At 46.2% G+C, this 26,628-nt stretch overlaps 1 protein-coding gene and 1 long non-coding RNA gene across 2 annotated transcripts; both read right to left on the bottom strand.

Annotated features, from left to right (window-relative positions):
* Nucleotides 1-131: 131 nt before the first annotated feature.
* Nucleotides 132-1,619, bottom strand: LOC142889367 (uncharacterized). Its single transcript, XR_012926836.1, has 2 exons — nucleotides 420-1,619; nucleotides 132-389 (listed from the first exon to the last, which is right to left on the bottom strand). It is a non-coding gene; the product is annotated as an uncharacterized LOC142889367 (long non-coding RNA).
* An 11,408-nt stretch (nucleotides 1,620-13,027) lies between these two features.
* irs4b (insulin receptor substrate 4b) lies at nucleotides 13,028-25,678 on the bottom strand. Its single transcript, XM_076028053.1, has 2 exons — nucleotides 21,112-25,678; nucleotides 13,028-14,459 (listed from the first exon to the last, which is right to left on the bottom strand). The coding sequence occupies exons 1-2, from the start codon at nucleotides 25,325-25,327 to the stop codon at nucleotides 14,455-14,457; spliced, it is 4,221 nt and encodes a 1,406-aa protein (XP_075884168.1). The 5' UTR covers nucleotides 25,328-25,678; the 3' UTR covers nucleotides 13,028-14,454.
* Between the last annotated feature and the right edge of the window lie 950 nt (nucleotides 25,679-26,628).

The raw sequence follows: 26,628 nt of genomic DNA, 5'->3' as shown, positions 1-26,628 counted from the left end.
AAATCGGCACTTTGACTTCAGAACATCCAAGATGAGAGATGCACTGACGATGAGCTTTCCTTAGTGAGACTGCCTGTTTTTATAACTAGTTCCTCATTCACAAACTCTTTTTTTTCTTCTCTCTCTCTCTCTCTCTCTCTCGTTGTCATTTCTTTGTTGTGAAACGTTACATTTTGGTGATACTAACCCTGCTATAGCCCACCGTCTAACCATCCGCCTACTCTTCTCTTACCTTTTTTTTTGTAAGTAATAAAATGTGTATATTGTGTAAAACACCTTTTTTTTTTTTTTTTTTTTTTAGTGTATTAGGTCCTTGAACCGGTACCACTTCTTTGTTATGCAACAAATTTTTCCAAGTTCTTTTTAAGTCGCACGCTCACTTATTCTCGCTAAACACACACACACACACACACACACACACACACACACACACACACACACACACACACACACACATTCATTCATTTCACCAGCTCTCACTGATACACGTTGACTCAGATATTGTACAAAGTATGGCTTTATGAATAAAACAGTATTTTATATATAATAAATATATATATTTGAAAGGATAAAAGGTATATAGACATTTTTCGGCTGTGGGGAGAGCGTTCACTGGTCTCAGACATAAAGGTCAGGGTCATTTCAAATAGAAAATAAAAGAATAACTACTGAGCTCAGAGCCAAGTTTCCCTCCTCCAAAAAAAAACATAGCAGCAATGTCTGAGTTTTAAATGCCGATCGCTTGAAGCCTTTTGTATTTTTTTTTTTTTATAATTAATAAAACTAAAATGAATGAGAATTAATTTAGGTAGTCTATTGATTGGGGAATGTTTTAGAGATTGTCCTAAAAGGATTTGGATTACGTCTTGGCTCCTTGATTTTGTGCTGTTTAACGTTTTCAGGTGCTGGGCTCTGTTTGTAAAGTGGTAAAGTGAGAGACTTTTGCACCTCAAAACTTGACAAATCCAATTACACAAGCTTGAATTTGTATCTAGGATTGGTCAATTAATCACACTTAACCCTTTCGATATGCAGGTAAAGGTGTCTGTACATTAATCAGGTTTAACAAGTGACTCTGAAATTGCATCAGGACATTCAGACTCCTGATGTACTGTAAGTCTTCAAGGGCTGTTTTAATGGGGGGAATGTCTTCCTGTGATTTTATTGATATTTTTTATTTTTTCAAAACTGCTTTTATGAACTCTTAATTTTGTCAAACTGGGGTGCGATTAAAATGTTTATTTTCCCCTTTTTTTTGTGTATTTTTCATGTTATGTTATCCAGAAGTTGTTATAAACTTTTAAAAAAGAAATAAATATTATGTCCAAAGTATTGTCTCCTTAAAATATTTGCTCTTGTAAAAAGAAATGAAGAAGACAGAAAGTATTGATTACACACATTTAACTTTTTCTGAAACATAAATAGACAACTATTAAACTAATTAAAAATATTTCACAATTATTAAAAATAAAAATAATGATCAAGGACCTCCCTTTCTTTTCTCCTGCACAGCATCCTGCGGTAACATTTTACATCTCAATTTAATATTTTTTTCCACATAAGGACAAAATACAAGGCGAAAAATTAAAGCTCCATGAAGCATCAGGTGGTCCGTTACGGTTCACTGCTGGAGAGAGAGAGAGAGACAGAGACATCAATCCTGTCCCCAGCAGAGGGCGCTAGTCTCTCCTTTTTTGTAATAAAGGTGGACACCGTTGGACGATTTGATTCGAAAAATTTGGTTTGAGGTTTTTTGAGAAATTTCGCTCAAACTGTGATTTTCTTCAGAATGAATTAATAATCAATGTATATTACTAGATCATAATTTATGTTAAATTAATCTCTGCCAAGGTATTGCGGTACACGTGGGAAAGTGTTATATCTCCCTGGTCTCAGTCAGCTTTCGAGTTCGGAGCGCTGCAAGAGACGTTTAGTGCGTTTATACATCTGCGGCGGGATTTTCACCTTCACTGGGAAAACCAGTTGCGTCCACGGCCCCTACCTGGTGACCAGCAGATGGCAGCAGTACATTGCAGTGGGAAACAAAGGAGACATTTTCAAAATGATGTCTGCTTATTGTCTGTCAATAGAGTCTGCCACAGTCACCCACGCACGTCAGGGACAATAGAGTGCAAGCAAAGGCGTAGAACTGAACCCTATTTAGGGCAAATGTGACATCAATGACAATCATGACCACAATTTTAAAGGTGGTGAATAGGAGGAACCTCGTATGCTCATTACAAATCTCTTTACTTATTTTTTTTTAAATCTCAGATTGCTCAGTTTCTGCTCTCCCAAGGACTTTAACGTAGCTATGAATGTCCTCAAAATGTTGTGCAAACACGAAATGAAGAATATGAACAACAAAAGAAAAGCAGAAGTAAACTGGAAGGTTCTTCCTCTCCTTTTGAAATCTTTGTGTGGCTGCAAGAGATTGTTTTGGCTCCTGGTCAACAGGCTTTTCTGACGGATCTCGTAGAAGAGGATTGGAGGTGAGGTGGTCTGCTGGGGTGATCGTATCCCGGCCTTTTGTCTCGCTTTTCTAGGCTGTTTAGAGTAAGCGGTGGCAGCCGCTTCGTGGGAAAGACGTGCTGATCTTGTCTGAGCGCGCTCCCCCGGCCTCCGTTTGACACACAATGACACGATTAGAACGTGCAGAAGAAACACACGGAGCACGACGTCATGTAGCTCGGGGAGTTCACCGCTGCTACGAGAGCCCATCCTATTACCAAAAAGCAGATTATGTGTTCATCACACTCAAAGGCCAAGATGTCTTACCCTAGTGTTCCTCTTAAAGACACACAATCCCCTCTCAGTCTGCCTAAGTCTCTTAGAGTGAAAGGCATCCGCTGAATCAGCTGAAAGTGCAGATATATTTACACTCAATGTCATGGCTGTGATTCATTTCCAGGACACGTCAGACGTTGAAAGAAGAGAGAAAATTCAAAAGTAATGGATCTTAATTGCCTGAACACTGAACCACGTTGAACCAAAGTAAAAACCTTTGATGTTGTTCCAGTGAGGAAGGTGTGTGTGTGTGTGTGTGTGTGTGTGTGTGTGTGTGTGTGTGTGTGTGTGGCTGCGATGACACAAACGGAGAGAAACTATTGAGAGGAGGAAAAACTTTTTGCCTTCTCTTGGAAAGTTGGAAAAACAATCACCCCTACATTGCAAATGCAATTATAAAAACATAGATTTTTCTTTTTTTTTATTATAGGCTTTTTTTTTTTCTTTTCTTTTTACAATTGAAACACACAACGGCAGATTTCCTAATAGAACAAATCATACCCTCAAGTTGCAAATGACAGCGAGAATGGAAGTAGAAAATTGGTTTTGACGTTCAAACTTTGTTATACTTTGTTCTCGCAAACGTGCAACGCAGACACACAAAGCACGTCCATCCATCCCTTCGTCTTCTATACCCACTTCTTCCTGCAACCTGGGTCACTGGGATCTGCTGGAGCCTCTCCCAGCTGTCACAGGGTGACACCCCGGATGAGTCGCCAGTTCATCGCAGGGCCACATAGAAAGACCGACAACTTACACACACACACCTACGGAAGATTTGGAGTCTCCCAATTTAACCCCACATGCATGTTTTTGGAGTGTGGGAGGAAGCCGGAGAACCTGGAGAGAACCCACGCAGACACAGGGGGAACATGAAAACTCCACATGGAAAAAGGTCCCAGACCCGCAATCCAACCTGGGAGCTTCTTGCTGTGAAGCGACAGTGCTAACTGCATAAATGACATCTTTTCCGTATATATATTCTTTACATATATATTTCTTCAGCCGCAATACACCCAAAAGGTAATCAGTAATAATTAGGATTAGTGACACATTATTGGACAATTACATTTTCAATAACAATAACCAGCGTTATTTTCTACACTTTTATTTTTCTCTGTACTGAAAAAGACAACAACTTTAATAAATAATAAGGGAATTCCTTTTAAAATCACTTTTTTGTTTCATTTAATCTTATGACCTTTGACTTGTTCTTCCAATGTAAGGAGTAGAAAGGACAGATATTTGTGTACAAATGGAGGGAGTAAAAGTAAAATGTCTTCAGAAAAAAAAAACCCTCCAGTAAAGTACAGATACCTTAAAAATCTACAGTTACAAAGTATTTACGCACTGTTACTTCCCACCTCTGCATTGGAATATTAAACAAATGCCAGGATAGCGAAGCAGGCGAGGAGCAGCGGTCACAGCAGCGGATCCTATTTCCACGGTATTTCCCCCCATTCGCGTGTCTAATTATAAATCCTCTGTAGCTGCTGTCAGCTCCAGGGGAAGCCTGGCCAGCGCTGTTGCTCGCCGCCTTAATTGGAAACTTGCTAAGACGTGAGCGCGACACGGGCGTCACTACCGTCGCACACTTTTTCCAGAGGAGAGACGCCGTTGAGGTGCAACCGCAGAGGTCAGGGGTCAGGCCTTCCTTTGGCCGCCGCAGCCTGCTGCTGCTGATCAGGTGGAGTGCTGAGCCACCGTCTCATGAGGGGAAACCATCTGTGTGTGTGTGTGTGTAAAGTTTGGGAGAAGGGCTTGCTCACATTTCTGGTATATACAGGTACTACTCAGAAAATTAGAATATCCTGAAAAGGTTGTTGTATTTCTGCAATTCAACTTAAAAAGTGAATGTGACATATTATATAAAGGAATAATATGCAAATCAATATATTTACATTTTTTTTTATTAGTTTGGATTTTGCTGATCAGGTCTTGCAGCTTAAAAAAAAACAACCTCAAATTCTCAAAAAACTCAGAAAGTTAGAATGTTACAAAAAGTCAAATCTGTATGAAAATCTTAATCAGCAAAGTTACAACAAGGAACGGCTTGAGATGTCAATTTGCGTGTAATGGCTCAATAAAATGTGTTGCTTTCATCTTTCATGTTAAATTGCCAAAATAAAACAACCTTTACTTGATGTTGTAATGTTCCGGGTGGTGCCTGTACCCAGGACGTCCTCCTGCTGCCTGGGGGGTCCGAAAAATTGCCAAGGCTGAAAAGACGTGCGCACAGTTACCCCAGTGTGATTAACTCAAGGCGTTTAGCCCGAGTTGTGTGCATAAACACGCATGTTAAACACAAACACACACACATTCACACACACGCGCGCATATATTAAGTGTTGTTTTGAAACTCTAGCACCAGGCTACACCCCGGGGCCCCGCTGGGCCACCGCTTCATCCATCAGTGAGGAAACCACAGCAGGTCACATGCTGCTGGTGAAATATCCCCCTGCTTGGCTCACTGCTCCGGCCCCACACACTCACACACACACACACTCACGCACACACACACTGAAGCCTTGCAGGTCTGTCCCTCAGCAGGGCAGCGCCACCTCTGTTCGACTCCAGAATGCAGGAGGGGATTATGGGGAAACGAGATCCAGGGTTGTAGGAGAGATTTCTACCTGCACGCACTAAAAAAATAAAATAAACATCAGATACAGAACCTTCTGACTGCCTCGCTGAAAAGAGGGTGAATTCATTTTGCCTGTGTGAAATCAACCCATGTGCTGCAGCGGCCATATAGGGGCATTAAAACGTTGAATGCAGTGAAGTTTATACTCATAACTAAAAAAAAAAATCTCTGGTCATCAAATGATTCAATTAAATCCCTCATTTCTACATACATGTGGGTTTATGTACATTCAAAACATTGTGTTTGCTGAAACAAATCTGGAGCACAAATAACTCTGTGAGTCAGTCAGTGAATAGCTGTAGCCTGCGACTGTCTGTTATTCCAGTCTCCCTGTCCCGTCAAGCACTGTTTTCATTAGTGGGTGTGATGTTGATGACTGGACGTGTGTGTTTCGTATCCCCTGGAAAGCAAGCAAGGATCTTCGGGCCAGGGCTTCAGTTTGCTTACAGTTGCATTTGATGTTTTTGAATTTTCCCTCTTGGGACTTCAAGATTAAAGTTCACTTTTCTTCCACTGCTGCTGAAAACGAAAAAAAAAACGACACCAAACAGAATTCCTGGGCTTTGTGCGTTTGCTGCTGGTCGAGGCCTCCACAGCAGTTCAGTCTTAAAAGTTTCATCATTCTGGTTTATTAAAGCAATATTTCAGCTTGACTGGGACGCGTATCTCTCCCCTCTGCGCGGTGCCTGCTGGGTTTACCCAGCGGCTGATTTGCTGGAGGCGTAATGAAAAGCTTGGCGAGCCACAATGAATGCGGAAGTTGATAGGGGAGCGGCGGAATAACATTGTGACGTACCCAGCGGCCCAGACGTCGTCACTGCGAGCCCTCTATCTTGATGAGAGTGCCACTTTCAAAACACAATCCCTCCGCCTGAAAGACATGGCCGCCGTGATAATATTCAAAGGTCAGACGTGGCTCCCCAGACTCACAACCTTCACGCAGTCACCGCCACTTGAACCGCGTCAGGCCACAATGCCTGCACTTCCTCCGCAGACGCAGATCACGTGTTGCTGAGACCTGCTGGGCCGAGATTTGAACGCCGACACCGTCATTAGCGGACAGAGTGGCCATCGAGGGCCGAGACTCAGCGCACAGCCGTCCCTACAGTTGTCATTTTGGCAATGGCAGGTTTGGCAGCAAGAGTTGAAATAACAAAAACGTAAACCAAAGGAACATTCAGTCAAACGGTCAATTTACAGTGATAAGAAATAACGGCAAAGACGAATCATATGTGATTTGCATGAATCACAGTCTTCTTTTATCTTAGAGTGCAGAGGTGGGAAGAAACTACCTTTCATTCCCTACATTTGTAAACAAATATTTTGTCCTTTCCACTTCTTACATTGGGAAAACACGCACAATACTTTTGTGTTTAAAATATACAAATCCTGTTCAGAGTGCTTTGTTATCACTTCAAGTGTGGCTACTTGAACTCTGCTGTTGTGTCGTTAAAAGTAGGGAGATGATTTTAGTACTTTGAGTATGGAGTGCCTCAGCCCAGGGGTCACTCTGGTCCGTCACGCCCAGAATATTCTGTCACAACGTCTTCATTTTTGCAAAATCATCAACAAATAAATTATTGAATGAAGTACATTTCAGAAAATGCACTTTCTTACTTTTACTTGAATAAAGGACTTGAATCTGCCAGATTATTAGTTTTCCTTCCCGCACAGGTATTCATACTTCATACTTTTGACATTAAAGAGGCTGGATTCTTCCTTCGACGACCGGGTTCGTGCATAAAGCGGATGAGACGAACCCCAGAGAGCAGATCAACAACAGCTCTGCTCTCAGCTGACTGTCTCTTATGTCTGGGACGGACTTTGTCTTGTTTTGACACTTGGACTTTGACTTGCTGGGTCGGTCACCTGGCCTGGATAAACATTGCGCGTCATCGTCTGACAACCACTTATCAGCGTGAAGAGACCCAGGAAATGACGGCTTGTTTTCTTGTAGACACTTTGGCAAGCGGCTCCCCGAGGCCTGCGGGCGGCAGTAGCGAGCGACGCGGTCACAACACCGGCAAACTACCAACTACCAACTCAGTGGGGCAACAAACAACAAGCCGACACGAGGTTTGGTCCTGCATTCATTCATTAATCCATTCATTCACAATATTTATACAGCTGTGTACGCTGCACCAATAAAAGGGTGAGAGTATCTTCTATAGCGACGAGTTCAAGTGCAATCAGTGTCTCTCCTGCCTGAGGCGACTGAGTCACTTCCTTTGTGGTTGACCCCTGAACTTGCAATATCAGCGTTCAGTGAAAACAGGAAATGCTTGGCAGCAAAGTAGCGACCGGGATCACAGCACGAAACTGATGCTTAAAGATCTAATCTGCCTAATTGGATATTTGATAATGTCTGTTGACACCCTTTACATCATATTCAGATAAATAAACAGACTTTGACCAAAGGGCATTGGGATGGTTTGTGCGTGGGTGTTTTTACTCAATGAACAGTACAAAACACAAACAACCCAGAAGCAGGAATATTTAATATTATTGTATAAAGCGACTTGAGTCATTATTTTAAGAGGGTGTTGTGATGTTCCGGTATTAAATAATGAAGGTTTAACTTTCATTTTTTCTTTCCTGCTTCTCTTGCTCCCAGTGAACAACCTCCTGTTAACACTCTGATGAGACGGCTGCTTTGAAAGCCGTCTGTCAAGGAATTCTTTCTGTCCTTCAGTAATAATGAGAATTTTCCTCCTTTGTCTCCTTCCCTCGTCTTATATTGACTTTCCATAACTGTTGCTGCTGAACTTTACAGTCTAGTGAAGAATGGCAGCGCTCGCTGGTATCTTCTGTTCGCTCGACTGTTCACGTTTGTGGATTTGTTGTGTGTGTGTGCAGGGGGGGAAGAGGACGCACGCATTGTGCACGCAGCCATATTACCACAGCTGTAATGTTTGTCAGTAATGCATGCAGGTCAGTAGGTGAGTGACAAGTGAAGACACTGCAGAAGCAGCGAGGAATGACTCGTCATGTGCTCCTCTGACTGACGTCTCTGTAGAACAGCAGGTCTCGATATCGAGTTTCTCAATCCAGATTTAAAAAAAACAAAAAAAAAAAAACTCTTTTTGTGCGTCAGTGAGCACAGAAATGACACTGTCCGATCGATACGAGCCTTTGTCTGCATCAGCCGTCAGCGCTGAGGTCAACTTCACAATCTGCTTCTAAGAGAAATAATGAAGTGAGGCATACGTGTGTCAGGCCACCACCACATTCTTACACACTTGACATAGGGCAGGGGACTGTTTGCAGTCTAAAGAACTTAAGTCATGGTTTTAGAGGAAAAAAAAAGTTAGTTTGTATGGCAATGATTTTTACTTTCAATGTCTTTTAAAGCATAAGGCATTGTCCCCATTCAGTAGACTCCCAGTTCAGTGGGATGACAAAGTTTGGACACCCCTGATCATTTTCAAGATTTTCCTTTATAAATCATCGGTTGTTCGGCTCAGCAATTTCAGTTAAATATACCATATAGCAGACGAACACAGTGACATTTGAGAAGTGAAATGAAGTTCATAGGATTTACAGAAAGTGCGCAATAATTATTGGAACAAAAGTAGGCAGGTGCATACATTTTGGGAACCCTCGTTGTTTCATTGATTTGAATTCCTTTAGCACTAATTATTGGAACACAAAATGTGTTTGGTAAGCGCACTGACCCTTGACCTACATACGCAGGTGAAGTCAGTCATGACAAAAGGGTATTTAAAGTGGCCAATTCAAAGTTGGTCTCCTCCTTGCATGTTGCGACATGGGAGCCTCAAGACAACTGTGAAACGACCTGAAAACCAAAGATTGTTCAACGTCATGGTTTAGGGGAAGGATATACAAAAAGCTGGCGCTGGAGATTTCAGCAGTCAGTTTCCACTGTGAGGAGCATAGAGAGGAAATGGAAGACCGCAGGCACAGTTCTACTGAAGGCCCGGAGCGGCAGGCCAAGAAAAAGGAAATTTATAAAGGAAAATCTTGAAAATGATCAGCGGTGCCCAAACCTTCTCATCACACTGTATAGACGGCCTTATTAGTTTTGAGAGTGAAACTTGTCAAGTTCAGTTGAGACCTCCTCAGCTGAAGAGAGCAGCAATGTTGATTTCCTACACTGTCAACACAAGCGTATCCCTCTGGCACTGTTCAATCTGCTTTTCAATAAGCAAAATAAATGAATACAAAAGTACTAAACTAACTTGATTAAAAATAAGGCATTCCATCAGTCTGGTAAACTACTGTCACTCCACACTTGTCCTACACAGACACACACACACACACACACACACACACACACACACACACACACACACACACACACACACACACACACACACACACACACACACACACACACACACACACTCTGGTACATCCCTGACATGATTGCTGGGCAATGATGTCAAGCTCCGTGCTTGTGCGACTGGGAGTCTTCTTCATATTTGGGAAAAACAGCAGGAAGCAGTTTGTGTAGTCTGAGAATCTCCACGGCGGCGGCGATGCATCACACAAGGACAGCGGAGAGTGCAGTGGTTACATGAACACATTTTTATTGCAATAGCTCTATTGAAAGCAAAAAAGTTCTGATAAATATAAACACTATGCCGATGTTTTTCGATCATCCTCCGCGTACCGATCCGACCCCCCCCCCCCCACCCCTTTTCCCTCCACAAGAAAAAAAGAGAGAAGGAAAAACATGAAAAAAAAAGCAACAACTCGAGTCTTCTTATTTACAGGAGGAGGATTTTCCTTTTTCCACCACGGCTTTCTCTCCATTTTTCTCCTTTTTCTGTGTACATGACATACGTCGCTGGGAAATAATGTAATGCACATACGAAGGATACACACCTCCAACAGCTGGATTCTTCTTTTTTTTTTTTTTAAACTCTTTCCTGTAAAGCTAATTATTAACGACAGCATTCAACTCGGGGGTAACTAGGATCGCAGGCAGCGGGGGGTGGGAGGGTGGTGGTGGTGGTGGTGGGGGTTGGGGGGGTCCTCCTTCCCAGCCCGCCTCCACCCAAAACCCAAAAAGTTTCAGAAGGACTTGACGAGGATAAAAAATACAAGGCCGGCGCCGGATCGCTGGGCGACAAACGTCACCTTCAAACGTCAGCTTCTGCCACCAACGCTCATTTTTCCAACTCTACTACACAGCAGCAAATTAAGTGTAATATTGTTACAAAAAATAAACATCAGGCCGAGTGAACCCCATTTCTTTATACATATAACTGCAAAATGCCTATTTACTCTTAAAAAAAGAAAAATACTATCCTTGTGTCGCTTTGAGAGGAACAAGGTTGCCTCAGTACAACAAAACCAAAAATAAGATTATTTTCCCTCTGTAAACTAGAATATAAAATAAAGTAAAAGATTAGAGGAAAGGTAAAACAAAAAAAGTTTGCATAATGATGCAGTACCTTAAGTCTTCTCTGCAAGGATTATATATTTTTTTAAGTATATATAATATAGAAGTGTATATATATATATATATATTACGTATAGGTTATTTCTCATTCTCCAACCGACATGAAAAATTCCAAACGGCTGATTTCCAAAGTCTCAATCAGCGACGACGAGGACAGTTTTGAGGTTGAAATGTTGCCAGGATATACACAGTCTCTGGTAATGCATTCAGTCACTGACAGAAAATAAAGCAGGGCTTCAAATTCATGAAGGCAACTGGACACTGACATACACACTTTTTTTTTTTTTGTCTCTCCGCCCCCCTCCCCCCCTCCCCACAATGATTCAATAAATTAAGGGGGTTGTTTCAACATCTCCCAAAATCGAGCTCTACAATTTTTGAAATAGTTAAAAAAAAACAAAAAAAAAAACGTACACATAACACTTTCCAAAATGTAAGAAAAAAAAATTCTCATTTGTAGCAGGCCAAAAAAAACAAAACACAAATTCAGTCCTCAGTCCTCAAAGAGGGATGATTGAAGCGTTGAGTTGTTCGTGACGCACACACAGGACACACAGGACACACTGCAGGGTGAAGAACCTCACTTTACAGTCAAATCATTTCAACCGTGGCTGTGTTGGGGGGGCGGGGGGGGGGGGGGGGGGGGGCATGTTTTGATCCAGTTGTATCGTAAATTTTTTCCCCCGCCCAGACGTTGAAGTTACACTGAGTGCTTTGTGCGAAAGATCAGAAGCTCTCAGTCGCTTTGTTCGGTAAACCTGCGCCACGTTTTAACACCACCGTGTTTGTTTGGGAGGAGTGGGTGAGGGGTGGGGGGTGTGGGGGCTGCACGAGGTGTCACCTGCTCATTGAGCTGCGGTAACATTTTTCCACCGTGACATCAGTCATGGGAGAGCAGCAGCAGCAGCAGCAGCAGCGCTAAATACGGGCGAGGCTGGGCTGTGATTGATGCAGGTGCTCACTGTCTCCCCTCAGTGTGTGTGTGTGTGTGTGTGTCTGCATGTGACCGTGAGCGTTTCTGTGTGTGTGTGTGTGTGTGTGGGGTGGGGGTGTAATGCCGCAAGTATGACCAGCGCACAGCACCTGGGGCTGCAGCTCCCGTTACTGACGTCCCTTTACGTCATCAGGGGCCGGTGACCAACGGCCCAGCATTCACTCAGATATATATACGCTGTGCACGAGTGTGTGTGCGTGTGCGTGTGTGTGTGTGCGTATGTGTGCGTGCGTGTGTGAGAGAAGAATCCGAGCGTCACCGGGTGACGCTGACAGAGAGCCGCCACCGGGGGCACAAGGGGGAACCCTCGGCTAAACGGGGCCGCAGCAGCGCAGTGTGTGCGTGTGTGTTACAGTGTGAGAGACATCACATGGTTGCGATTGATCTTGTGTTCGGTGGCGTCGTGTCACCTTTCACTGCTGTGCGTCTGCTTGTGTGCGTGCGTGCGTGTGTTGTCGCTGCAAAAAAGCTGCGACAATGATTGAAAAATAATAAAAATATACACGTTGTCTATGCACCGCAGAGGGAAAGCAAGCAGCTAGTCCAGCTGTTTGGGAATTGTTCCATTGTTTCAGTCATTATTCACGCAAAAAAAAAAAAAAAAAAAAAAGCTAAAATTGCTGATTAGAGCTCGTTAGAGTGGAGGATTTGTCGCTTTAATCGGTCAGTTGTGACCTTAGAGTCTTTGGGTTTTGGCCTGTCGGTTGAGGAAAATCACGTCGGGGGGGGGGGGGAAATCTGACGGCAGATGCCAAACAGGCTAATCAAAAGAAAATCATCAGCCGATGAAATAATTGTCAAACAACTGGCACTCTGTGTCCTGGTATCACATTATTTTTCACCTACGTTCACGTAGACATGAGGCAGCCGTCAACCGCGAGTGGAAAAGCCGTCTTATTTTGAAGGAATTAAGCGAGAGCCTCTTTGGAAATGTTAAAGCCACTGAACACAAACACGTTTATTGTCACCGCTCTGATGAGAAACAATGAAAAGCTGTCACGTGAATGAAGTGTGTTACTTCCTCTATGAGGTCAAAGGAAAATGTAAAGGAGGAGGAGGAGGAGGATGAGGAGGAAGAAAAACACCTGCTTCAGTTATTAAACAGCCAGGAAAGCTGAAAGCAGGAAAACACAGCGCAGCAGCAGCAGCAGCAGCAGCCCCCCCCCCCCCTCCCCCACATCCACTGGCCAGAGCAGCGACCGCTGCGTGTTTTTAAAGGAGCGGCTCAACAAATAGGAAAGAGTTCCTGTTAGTCAGACTGTGCTCAATACCAGAGTTAGCAGTTGGCCTAGTTTGGCTTAGCATTGAGGCTCTGCTGGAGGTTAAAAGCCGGGAAAACAATTCCGTACATTTCCATCACGTCGTCGTTCCGACTCAAATGTAGAAAAATGGCAAAGAACAATTTCAGATTTCAGTCACGCAGGTTTGCAAAGAAAGCCAAAAAATACCGCTTTTAACTTTTAAAGCCTCCAAATGACTTTAGGACATCACAGTCAATTCAAGGTACTGAACTGCTTGTGAGAACATTAAATACAGTCGGGTTCATTTGTTTCCAGCATGGTTCTGCCAGGCGAGAGCTGCTTCTCAAGTCGCTCAATGATTCATCCTAGTCCACCGTCGATTGTGCGCAGAATTTTACAAAATAAGATTCAAGAGCGAGAAATCCGTTCAGCATTTGATTCTACCCCACCCCCCCCCCACCCCCAATCTCCTCTCCTCCTCTACGTACCGTTCCACATGAGAAGCACTGATGTAATAATGATATGTAAAGACGCGTGGCCACACTGATGTACCCAGACGGGTGCCGTACCTCAACTCTGCTTCCCAGCTGGATGTAAAACAGACGCCAGCCAAAACAGAACATCCAAATCGAAAGGACGCTGTACCTGAAGCATGTTTGAACTATGTTTGAACTAGTACCACACTGGACTGGTAGTCCACTGGCGGGTCGAGGAGCTCAACTGATCCAGCCACAAGATTGTACCATTTAGAGGGGGGGTGGGGGGGTGGGGGATTCATAAAAAAAAGGGAAAAAGAAATACAAATCTAAATTGTGTCCATACCGTTGGATGGATTACAGATTGTAGAAAAAAATAATGATCAATATAGGGGGAAAAAAAAACGAAAAAAAAAAAAAAAAATGCTCAGCATAAAAGTTCTTTTGTTTAACCGCGTGCCTTTTCTCCCTTTTTAATACTTTAGGAGGAGCAAAACCCCCTGACGAAAGCTACTGGAGGCTCTGCTCATTGACAGCTGACAGATCAATACGTTGGGCAACAGTGCCTACTGCCATTATTGATTGGGATTGTGTGGTGGGAGGAGGGTGTTTAAAAAAAAAAAAAAAAAAAAAGACGACAAGCTATGCATAAAAACGCACAAAAATAAAAGATGAGACGTACACTTGAAAGTAAATTGCAAGAGTCTTTGCCATCTGTTTTGATGATGGTTCTGCCTCCAGAAGGCAGCGGCTCTGGGTGAAGAGGTCACTGGCGGAGGGGAGGTCAAAGGTCACGGGCAGAGTCAAGTGTCCCCGGCGCAGAGGAGAAGGAGGTGAAGGACGAGGAGGAGGAGGAGGAGGGCCCACCGCCATCGTCCCCATGCTTAGTCTAGGAGAAGGAAAGGAAAAGACAGCTGGTTAACACAAGTGACGAGCAGCGTCACATGACTTTGACTTCACTGCATCAATTCCCCGTCTTCTTCACGAACAAACAGGTGAATTCATCAGACATGAGAAAAAGTTCTTCCTTTATTTCTTTCACTCTTTGCAGGAAGCGTCTGCCAATGCAAACCGCAGCCGGTGTCACTACACAAGCTAAGCGTCGTGCTGTGCGACAGTTGCACCGGGATCTGCACACGAGCCCTGTGCATGTGCACGTTCAGAAATGCAGCTGTGAACTCGCAGAGAATTCAGACGTGAAGTGTTTCAAGTTTTTCCTCACGGCCCACAAACAGAAAATCAACACATCGACAGCAACAGCAACGGCAACGGCAAAGCGTGGTAGACATAAAAAAAAAAAAATAGAACCCTGTTGTTTTCCACTTGGCCACTGTGAAGCACGCAAACACAAAAGCCGGTGGAATGCGGCTGGTTTTGGACAGAGTATCAGCTGTTTTGGCCGGGGTGAAGCCGAGGGGGGGCGCTCTCACCGTTTCGGAGGAGTGGACTCTGCCACAAATGGCAGAAAACCTCAGCACTCCCAGTGTGATGCAGGCAACAGCAGTCTGGTGCAGTCAGCATCATAGTGAGCAGATTATTATTCTTATTTGGCGCTGCAGCCGAGGTGGCAAGACACAAAGCAGAAACACTTTGCTGCTGTACTTGGTAGACTGAGTAGATTAATACTTTCAGGTATCTGACCGCAGCGCTTTCTACTCCTCACACAGGAAAACCAAGTGTGTTACGTTTGGGCTAAAAAAAAGTGTTCAAAAGATACAAACTACAGTTATTAGACATAACCATTGCTGTTGCTTGACGTAGCACAATGTAAACTACGCTGTCGTGTAGTTCAGCATAAAAGTCGACGATATTTTAGAGTGTGGTTCAGGAGGTTTTCAGTACAGAGAAAAACATAACATTGGATATTGCTATTGAAGGTGTAGAGATCCAATGATGACTGACAGGTCATAACTGCTACTGATTACAGTTTGATTGTGCTGCACTATTGATCGTTCCTAAGCTGATCCAGATGCTATATTTTGTCACAACTTTTTCATTTTTGCAAAAATTATGAAGGAATGTATTGTTTCATTATTGGCAAAAAAATAGTTTTTACTTTCTACTTTAGAAAATATCAGGACCTGAACTTTCTTACTTTGACTTGAATAAAGGAGTTGAACCAGTACTTTTACTTTTATAATGGATTTTTTTTTTTTTTTTTTTTTACTTATACTTCAGTACCAAATGTGAATATTTTTGCCACCTCTGCACTGCAGTGATACAAAGTGGGATGTGAATATGTGAAGTGAGACCTGGCTTCGGTTGTGTTCCTGTCTGACAGAAGATGTGTTGAAATAAGTAGGCAACGTTTCTCACTGCAACTGCAAAACAAAAATGTTGGTCAGGTCAGTGGGTGAGTGTAACCTTGTAAACTGTCAACTTTGGATTCAGTTTACTGCATGCAATCACACACTCATGCGCGCACGCACGCGCGCACGCACACACTTCCTGTGATAGCGGACCGGGCTGGGCCTGTCAGGTTGAGTGTTCTGGTACAGCCCGGTGGCCCCAGATGACCCTGGTGGCCGCCACCGTCCAGCTGGGTTATTCCACAGACAGGGGGTCTTTGTCTGGCACCACAATGGGAGCAGCGTGCCACAATACAGATGCTTTGACAGGGGCACTGCTGGAATGCCGCTACCATGTTTGCAAGCCGTGGGGACGGAGGGATGAGGAGAGTGATAGAAAGTCATGAGCATGGATGGAGGAGAGAGAGAGAGAGAGAGAGGGAGCGGGGGAGAGAGCGAGAGGGCGAGAGAGAGAGAGGGGGAGAGAGAGGGAGAGCAAGAGAGAAAGAGAAAGAGAGAGAGAGAGAGAGAGAGAGAGGGAGGGCAGATGCGCTCGGCGTGACCTGATCTCAAATAATCACTGGTGAAAACAACGAAAAGTACATTCACAAGTAATGGTGGTCGCAAATGACACACACACACAGTGGACGTGGCACATATTTTTATATATATAATTTACATATAATTGTATTTATTTTAGTAGGAGCAACAGGGGGAGCACGCTGAGGAAAACAACCTTCTGAGGACAAGTCTGTGTGACCTTGAACAACCTCAGATCACACACACACACACACACACACACACACACACACACACACACACACACACACACACACACACACACACACACACACACACACACACACACACACACACACACAGAGATCAGCTTTGAAAACAAATAGTTGAAAAACTCTGATCAGTTAACAGCTTGTTGTGTGGTGATATTATCTCCCACCCTGTCTGGGCCGAGCGTCTCTGCTCAGCCAGCTGGGAGAAACATATGAAAGGCATCACAGGAGTGAGGAGGAGGAGGAGGAGAAGAAGAAGAAGGGGAGGGAAGGAAGCGGAACGGTTTGGCCTGACGTGTTGTGGCGTGACAGCTGGTGTGACGGCCTTTAAAGTGCAGGTCGTGTAATGAAAGTGTGATCAAGCTCTTGGAAGTGCTCAGACCCTGACTGCAGATTCGGCTTGGAGAAAAAGTTGGGCTGTCACTTTTTGTTTTCTCGATGGCTTATATTGCAGTTTTTCCTGCTGAAATGTAAACTAAAACATAAAAGGAGAAAAAGTCGAAAAAAAAAAAGAAAAAAAAGAAAGATCAGGTGTGGTAAAAAAAAAAAAAAAAAAAACGAAATGAGAAAAAGTCATTTCTTTTTAGGTTTTCACCTTGTTGAAAAAAGAAAAACTGTTTCAGCCAATAACAGCTTTATAGCCAGATATTTAAATTATGGCAATTTAAAAAAAAAAATTCATATGAAAAATACACGATTGCCAGCAACAACATGAGCAGCCACGCAAGGCACTTGTCACTAAAGATCCAATGAAGTCTCACCCAACACAGATTAACATGTTTATCGGGGGGGGCGGGGGGGGGGGGAAGCTCAGTTGCAATACATATAAATGCTGCAGTTTGGTGTCGTAGTTTTACTGAGTCCAGCTATTTACAGAAATACTGATTGCCAGTGTTGTTCACTTGCCTTCTTCTACTATTTTTCTCCTCGGAAGCCGCATTTCCTAAATTGTATATTTACACTGTAGAACGAAATCCATAGTCAATCCCTTTAGAGTCAAAATGAATTTCTTTTCTGATTTGAAGAACTAAGAAAGAATTTGAGACTTAAATTTACTTGTATATAAACCCTAGCGGGACCCCCTGGCGGACCCCAATGGGAAACACCTTTTTAAAGTGTCTAATATTCCAGGAATTTATTGACCAATAGGAACCCTGCTGGCGCCAACACGTCCGGGGTGAGAGGTTCAAGTCCTTGTTTAGCTTGGTGGACACCACGTTTATAGTTTCCCATGCTTCTTAGTGCAGGCCACCCATGCTAAAAGTGCATCTAGTGTGTCAGAGCTTTGAAGTTCAGTGCTCATCCAAAAGTAAAGTTATTTTAAGATTTTCTTTTTGTTAATTGGCTGACTGACCATTGCAGGCAGAATTTCAACCTCTGGGAGAATCCAAGAGGTGTGCGAAAAAACGTTGCCGCGACAAAGGCGCTCAAACCCAAAACTGCTTTGTCTGCATGTGCAACGGTTAATAATTTTAACATCTGTGGGCATGTGGACATTTAAGAGGGACCTTTACATGCAACTCGCACACATACACAAAGCGAAAAGGGGGGTCCTGTTACGAGTGTACCCATAAATTCATGTCAGTCTGGAAATAGACCTGTAAATTTAGACGGGCCTGGCTGCGGAGGTGGGAACGAGGGAGTAAAGGGCAACCTTGTACCATCTTCCCTCGCGCAGCTCAAAGCCTACTCACTCACTCACTGCTGCGCAGCCTCTGCCTCACACTCGGCCGAACCCTTTACCACCTCGTATCCACTTGGCCGGGACACGGAGGAGGGAGGAAGGGGAAAAGGGCAGGTTCCCACCGCTGTCACTTCCATCTGCTAAACTTTCTCTCGGTACCCAACTCTCACCTCTAACCTTCTTCTATACACCTGATCAAATGTTATAGCATTCCAACCGGCCAACGTCAACGCTGCTCGACAATTGCTATTAAAGCAGAGTTTCATTCTGAGGACTAAAGGCTAAAAAAGAAAAAGATATCCAACAATCCAATCCAAAATCCATCACTAAATGGATCAACGATGTAAAATCACATTGTATTGTAATGCATTGGGACGTACTGTACTGTATGTCGAAGACCGTGAGGAAAGTTTGGGACTGCTGTCAAATGTGCTCAGCAAGAAAACAAAAAAAACAGACCTGATTGTGACTGTGAGTCACTGTCTGGCCACTGACTTCAACACAATCCCCTGCAGCGTCAAAGACACCACGCACATCTTCAGTGACTCGCAGACAAATTCATCTGACAAAGGTTCAAAAGAAAAATGAAGCTCATAACTATATACTTGCCCCCCTTTATGGCAGTAAATAACCAATTGTGAATGACTACTGATAAACACAATACAATTGAAACAATTGCAACTTGCACCTCTGACCAAAAAGTATGTTCACTGGTTCCATTTCTCCATTTCTTCAATCCACACTGTTGCTTACTTTTTCTGCCGCTCAATTTTCCAGTTGCAAAATGTCGTAACAATGTTTTACCACATATCCTGCTTGAACAAACAAACATAAAGGAATATTTATACATATTGTTTGAAAAGCAACAATTGTTGACCTGAAAAAGACAGAGGTTTTCTTGCTTTCTCTCCTGTGAATGAAGGATCCAGGTGTGCCTGTATCACTTCAACAAGGCAGCTGAGAGGAAACGCATTCCTGAGTGATGATGCACTTCCTCCTGGACCCGGCTGTGTGCCTTAACATGCTGCGGCTGCAATTACAAGGCCACATCAAAGGCCTGACTGCCATGACTCAGCACGTACAAACAGTCATCTACCTGGAGCGGCACGCTGAACTGTAAACACGGCACCAGCCCGATCAGGATGTGTGTCTGTGCATGTGCACAAGTGAGCATTTCTGAATGGAGAGGTTGTGTATATCAAATGAACCTTCAGGCATCAAGTGAGAATACAAACAAAATCAAAGGACGCATAGCAGGGTCGGTTCACCTTCTAAAACAGTCGATGTTATTCACCAAGGAAGATTTGCCAAATGTGCACTCTCTCCGTCTCTCTCACAACACACACACACACACACACACACACACACACACACACACACACACACACACACACACACACACACACACACACACACACACACACACACACACACACACACACACACACACACACACACCGCAGGACGATAAACAAATGAGTCAGTCGATGCTTGCAGAGAATATACTGACTCATGCTTGTACAGTCACCCAGCAAACGACAGGATGACAAAGTCACAGTGAGGAAGCCATCTGTGGACAGCATGGAACGGCGAGCGCAGGGGAGGTGAGTGTCGGTTTAAGAGAAGAGCAAAAAAAAAAAAAAAAAAAAAGTAAAGCGGAAGCAAAGTCGGCCCAAAGTGGAGGAAAACATCCTCTTTGATTGCACAATCACCTTCTCACGCCAACTCCAGACATGGTCTCAGCACTCGCATGCATACATGTCAACACACCCGCCTTTTAGCTGCTGCAAGCACAACTCAAATGCATACTGGTAGCAATGCCGCTGACTGACAAGTACATAATGAAAATGCAGCACATTTGCCCCTTTTTTTTTTACAGACCTTGATTTTTATGTCCCACCTACAGACTGTGGTGTGCCCGTCTCTTATTGAGCCTCATCATGTGATGGATTTGATTTAATCTGTATTAGTAACTGTGACTGAAGAAATTAAACATGGACGATAAACAGCATAGACAAATAAAAATATAACCGATGACAGCTGAAAATAACTTAAGACTATGAAGTTCCATTAAGAAAACGAGGTAAAAGCAGATTGGTTGTAACACACAAAACCTAAACTAAAACTTTGTGGGCCCTATCCTTTCAGAGTAAAGGAACAAAAACATCAGTTAAAATAATAATACTGTCGACAAAACACTTAACAGTGCGAGCAAATATGACAATAAATCCTTTCAAAATGCAGGAAAGTATCTCAGGTGACAGTCTTACAGTAGACAAAAGGCTGTGAATGTACAAACGCCCACACACGAGCACACTAAGCACATATGCTGACACAAAGAAAACAGAGGCACATGCACAGACAAGCACAGAGACGCAACAAAGACGGGGACACCAGGCCCTTTTTGGGATGATTCACTCCACACTTGACCTCGGATGAACTTCCCGCTCATTCAGCAAGCCTAATTGTCGACTTGGCAGCTCGCACACACGTGCAGGCCTCCAGATGGACCTCATATTTGTGCAACTTCCTGCTCCACCACTGTCCCTAGCCTCGACTTGCCTTCAAAGAAATTGGTCTGGCCAGCATTGTCAATCTTATACACACTTGATCCAAAATAGATTCAGCTGAGGAGCTGCAAATTGATAGAAATGTCACTAATAATAGCGAGTAGCACTTAGGGTTATTTTGGTTTTCAGTGAAGAAAAAAAAGAGGAAATTGAGTTGTCGCAGTCAATCTGATACACAACCATGAAAAGGAAAGAAAAGATAACTCACCCTTGGTTGTTGTGACAACTCCTTCAGATTTGGTGAAGTCTATACTGGCATAGGATCCATTCTCCAGCAGAGGCAGAGGCACCGTCCCCGTCGTCGTCATCGTCGTCGTCCCATTGCTGCCGCCAGCTACTGAAGACACGCCTGCCGCACTACTATTGTCCTCCCTCAGCTCCAAGGCAATATAATTCAGGCCATTTTGGTAGCCCACAGACATGTTCCTGCACATTCGGCCTGCTCCGGCTCCCGAGGAGGCGGATGAAGAAGAGGAGGATGCTGAGGTTCCAGAGGTTGCGCCCATTTCTTTGGACCTAACTGGAGGATGGTGAGTCACTGACGAGTCCCCCAGACCCTCCATAGACAACCACATGCTGTCAAATGATGCTGAGCTGGTCCATCGGGAGGCCTGGCCCTCAGTCAGGTGAGACCCGTTAGGGGCTGTGTGGAGGCCGGCTGAGGATGAAGGGCCAAGACCTCCCCCGGACGGTGTTGAGTTGGAGGAGGACGTGGAGGAGAAGGTCTCAGAGCTGTGTCTCCTCCTGCCTTGGGGGTCGGCTCGCACCACCTTGGGTTCTGTCTGTTGTGCCGGCGCCTTGTCCGGGCTTGATGGAGGGAGAGGGGGAGAGAGGGATGAGGAGGAGGCAGTGGGCGACTGGCCGTAACGTCCCTCCATCACACAGAGGTGCTGGAGCATGGTTGTCGGGCTCGTCTGCGTCCTCTCACCTCTGCTGAGGTTAAACGTCATTTCCGTATAGTCATCGCCCATTGACCTCCAGTGACCTCCGGCAGGGACTCCAGATGAGGCCAGTGCCCCGGGATTGCTGGCCAGGGGGCGAATGTAGCTGGGTGGGTTCCAGGGAGCGACCAGGCTGGGTCTGGGAGACTGCTTTTTGCTCATACATCCAGTGCTGTCCTGCGGGTCTGAACCCACTTCCACGCTCATGTAGTCCTGGTGAGTCTGGAGGTGCGGTGGCGAGCAACGGTGGTCACCAGGCCCCTGCGGCGCCGTCTCATCTGGGGCAGGATGCGGATAGGCGGGGGGCTGCTGTTGGTGCGGGTAGTGCTCCCCAAACTCGATGTTGATGTACTCTCCAGGACTGGAGGGCCCTTCGGATGAGCTCGCAGTGGCAGAGAACGAGGAGGAGGCGGCGGCCACGGGTGCTGTGGAGACTTCGCTGGTCCTCGAAGGACCGTGGAAACTCCGTCTGCCTAGAGGGAGGCGGTTGGGTCTTACGACGCGCCTGTCGGCCATCACCGCTGTTGTGTGATGAGCGCCGTAAGGGGGAGGCGGGTGAGAGGGAGTAGAGGTGCTACTGCCTCCCCCTACACGCTTCTCGGTCAGCGATATGGAAGCTGTGGCAACTGATGTATATACTGGCTTGGCTGGAGAACTCATGGGAACATACTCGCTGTACTCTTTGTCATTCCTCTCTCTAGAAGGGGCCTTGTAGGACCGAGGGAGAGAAAAATAAGGACTGTAAGACTTTGGGATGCGTTCGGGAGTACCTGCTGTGTAATATGCACCGCTTTCTTCGTTTGTCAGTTTACGCCTGCCGCTGCTGCTGTATGACATGTCCATGTATTCTCCATTTTCTGGTCTTTCCACGATAACATTGCTTGCACCAACGCCTGCCATGCCGGGGTTGCTGTGTGGACTCGGGGAGGCCTGGCTCGGGGAAGGGGAGCCACCTCCGCCGCCCCCTGGAAGCATCATCATGTAGCCGTGGGAGTCAGTCGACGACGGAGCTTGGTGGTGGGTGGAACGGTGACCTAAAGCCGGACTGTGAAACTGAGGGGACTGCGAAACGGCGTGGGAGTAGGAACTGGGTTGCATAGGCATGTAGTCAGAGGGAGTGTCCCGCGGCGAGGCGGCCACGCCGCACATCATCGGCATGTAGCCGCTGTCTTCTTTGGCAGAGGAGGAGGAAAAGGAAGGTGGCGGGGTTGGATGTTCACTACCGGCCTCGGCCCGGGAGAGGGTGGAGGGGCGACTCTGCTGGCTGTGCTCAGAGCACGAGCTGTAGTCTGACCGCAACGAGGACGAGGAGGAGGACGGCCCGGCGCGGAGCAGACTGCCGCCAAACGGCAACACGATGTCGGAGCTCTCGTCCAGGGAGAAGTTTGTTTGGGTCATTTTCTGGTAAACCGCCACTCCCGACCCGCCGGTTGCGCCACCTGGTGGCCTGGAGAAGGAGTGCGTCCTCCTCCGCAGCGACGAGGACGAAGACAGACGCTCATCCTCCGTCGTGGACGTGCTCTCGTCTCGTGGCGTGTCGGCGCCGCTGTTGTTTCCCGAGCCGACGCCGCCAAAGACTTCCCGGTTCCAGCCCATGGCCATGTAATCGTTGAGACAGTTCTCTTCTCTGATTGGCGGGGTGTTGCCCAGGGAGTCCGGCGTGTTGCTCCGCACCCTGAAGTAGCGGAAGTCGCCCGGGCTGGAGCCGTACTCGTCGGAGGAGTTGAAACCGCCGTCAGACGGCGAGCCGCATATGGAGGCGCTCGATGGGCGGGTCAGTGTGTCCGAAACTGAGCCGTGGCCACTGCTGGAGGAGACGCTCACTGGGCTGGTGGTGGAGGGGAAGTGGGAGACTGGCAAAGAGGCAGAGCGGGCGTGGTAGGCGGACGACGACCCGGGAATGGCTCTGGCATAACGTAGGCCGCCAGCGTTCACTCCAGCATTTCCTGTAGGGAGACCACCTGCGCTGCTGCCGCCGCCTTCCCCTTCCTGGCGACAGAGGTGGACACGCGTGGAATTGAGGTGAACCAGGCTCCCGGTGGCTGAGCGGAAAGGCCGGTTCATCGTCCCCTCCCCTTCGCTGGACGTCCGAAAGCGATAACCGCTGGCGCCGGAGCTCTTGCTTGACGGCGGCGTGCCGACGACTGACTCCGTCCTGGACCGCCGCTGCAGTCCCGTCTGGCTCGGCGGCAGGTTGCCCAGGTGGCGCCGCGTCGTGATGAAAGGCATGGGGTTGGAGCCCGACGACTGGCTTTTGCTCCGGGGCCGAAACTCTGCAAAAGCCTTCAGGGCTTTCATCGTCTCCAGGATGGTCTCGTGCATGTTTTGGGCCACGACGGAATCGTCCACCTGCATCCATATCTCCCCCGGCCCGATGGAGGAAGAGCGTCCCACCTCGATGAAGAAGAAACTTTCTGAATGTCCGCAGCGTCTGATGTTCATTAACTGGAGGTTGACGCAGGGCGTCTCAGAGTTCAGCTTGACCAGGTGGATGGTTTTCGTGGAGAGGCATAGCCGGTAAACACCTGTGAGGTTTTTAGTTTGACCTAGTCCTTTAGGTTTCACGTTCACTTGCCAAACCTCTTTAAACACAGTACCGGGGGTGACCGTACCGTAGCCGTCATCCAAGTCGTCTGAATCCAGGTGTCCTTTCTTGCCCTCGCTCATCAACTCGCTCACAGCGATGTACCAGTCCTCCTGCTCCTGCTCGTTTTCAGCCACGATGGCAAAGTACTCGTCCTTAGTGTAAAGCGCGATGAGGTGCTTGTTTTTGGAATCCGCCCTTTTATTCACCGTGAAGCACTGGTAGAGGTAAATCACCCTTTTCGGGGGCGAAGGGGCGACGGCCGCGCCGCTAGCGGCGGCCGCTGCGGCAGAGCGCAGGCTGTTCCTGAATTTCTTCTCGCTGTCGTAGTATTCCAAGCGGCTCGGCCCGGCGCTGCTGGCCGCCCGGAGCACGAAAAACCTCTTGTGTCCGTGCTTCTGCTTCCTCAGATAGCCACATTTCCGTATGTCGTCCGCGACGTCCGACGAAGTGGCGACGCTCACTGCCGCGTATACATGGCCGCTGCTGCTGCTGCTGCTGCGGCTAGCGGCGGAGCAAGCGGCCGGCTCCTCGGCGGCGTGTACCTGGCTGAGAGACGAGGAGGAGGAGGAAGAGGCTTTCCTGCCCGGGGACTCGCCGATGCTTTCACCGGAAAGAAGCTGCTGCTGCTGCTGATGCGGTGGAAGCTGGCAATGATGGTGCTGCTGTTGATCCTTTGGTGGCTGTTGGTGAAGAAGGTAGTTGGAAGGCGGTAAATGCTGATGGAGACGAGAGCCGCCTCCGCCGATATTAATTAACGAGGAAGGGGGTTCCCCGGCCGAGCCGTCTCCGTTAGCGGCGGCCGCCGCCGCCACAGATTTCGTCCCCGCATCCCTCTGCTGCGCCTCCACAATAAGCATCGTCGCCTTGCCGTCTTGATAATTCGCGAAATTGGCCATCAGTCTGCACAATCAAAGGTCACTTTGCGAGTGAACTAATCCGAGCGGACCTAGACCCCATTCTTGTTTTGGGAGACGAGCTCCCGAGTCCCGGCTAGGCCAGCTAATGTTGACTCGCACGGCTCAGATTTGCAATTTGTCAAGGACCCGGCTGTACGATAACGTCAAAAACAAACAAGCGCGTTTGCACTTTCAGTCGCGACGCCAGTACTCCAACGAGGGTATTATCGCGGAACGAAGCCTACCGTGCGCAACATGACCACGTTCAGCAGTGTTTCTATAATCGGGAGGATCCGGCTAGCTCAATTAGCGCTCGCCTCTCCTCTTTACACATCTCTATGGGCCAGAGCACAAACAACACATGACCCTCTGCGTCATCGACCAAGTGGGAGGACCCAAGAGCCTGAGGCGGATTCTGATTGGTCTATCACATTGACTGACATTTGCTGACAGGGGTCAAAGCCAGTAGACGTTAGATATCTTTGGTTGCGTCAATAGCTTTAACCAATCAGCTGGTAGAGTGTTTTATTGAAGTTAAAAATAGGCGGCGACTATTACGTGAATTTATCCGAAGCCTGTTCGAGGTTTACTAAAAGCTGCCTATTATACATTACTGTTTGAGACGACCGATCTTAGACAAACAGACAAGTTCAATATGTGTCCATATGTGTATAAATGACAAAAGACCGATGGCAAGGTTAAAATAAATAATGGATTGGTTAAAAATCTTCACAGAAAACACACAAAATACATATTTTTATTGTTTGAGTCCACGTAAACAAGACCTCGTTATTTAGAGTAAAAGACAAAGCTGGGTTTAATGTACACTGAAAGGTAACACTCGGTGTCCACTGAACTAGTAGGAATTTAATATGTGAAAAGTTCTTTGAAGCAGTGTCTTTGATTGAATATTTAGCATTAAGGTCATCCAAGTTTTTCCTTAACCTGTCGGTCAAGTTGATCAGCAATTGAGCTTAAGGTTACTAAAACACAGTGTTGCTCCGGTCATGTGAGAACCCACTGGTGAATTTGGGTATGAGCCAACCACAATGTCAGCAAGGGTCAAGTCAGTTGCAGTGACCTAGCCTGACCTGCTTCCCCATGAACTTCAACCATACAAGCTTAGGCACTGATTCAATTAACTTTACTGCATTGTCCGCCCACCACACCTTGACACCCAACATTTCAATGTTATATGTATTTTGAAATATGGGGCATCTACTTGTTTTACTCAACGCTTTATTAAGGGGGCATGTCCAACAGCTAAGGTCTAAGCTCTGCTGTGTTTTTTACGTGGGAAC

Source organism: Nelusetta ayraudi, unplaced genomic scaffold (assembly GCF_046127955.1).
Source record: "Nelusetta ayraudi isolate G7.1 ecotype Tasmania unplaced genomic scaffold, CSIRO-AGI_Nayr_v1 ptg000022l, whole genome shotgun sequence".
Taxonomy (NCBI): Eukaryota; Metazoa; Chordata; class Actinopteri; order Tetraodontiformes; family Monacanthidae; genus Nelusetta; species Nelusetta ayraudi.
Note: the sequence above shows the minus strand (reverse complement) of the source record. Positions and strands in the feature narration are given on the sequence as shown.

Coding starts and splice junctions, on each gene's coding strand:
- irs4b (XM_076028053.1), bottom strand. CDS start 25,327: ATGGCCAATTTCGCGAATTATCAAGACGGCAAGGCGACGATGCTTATT.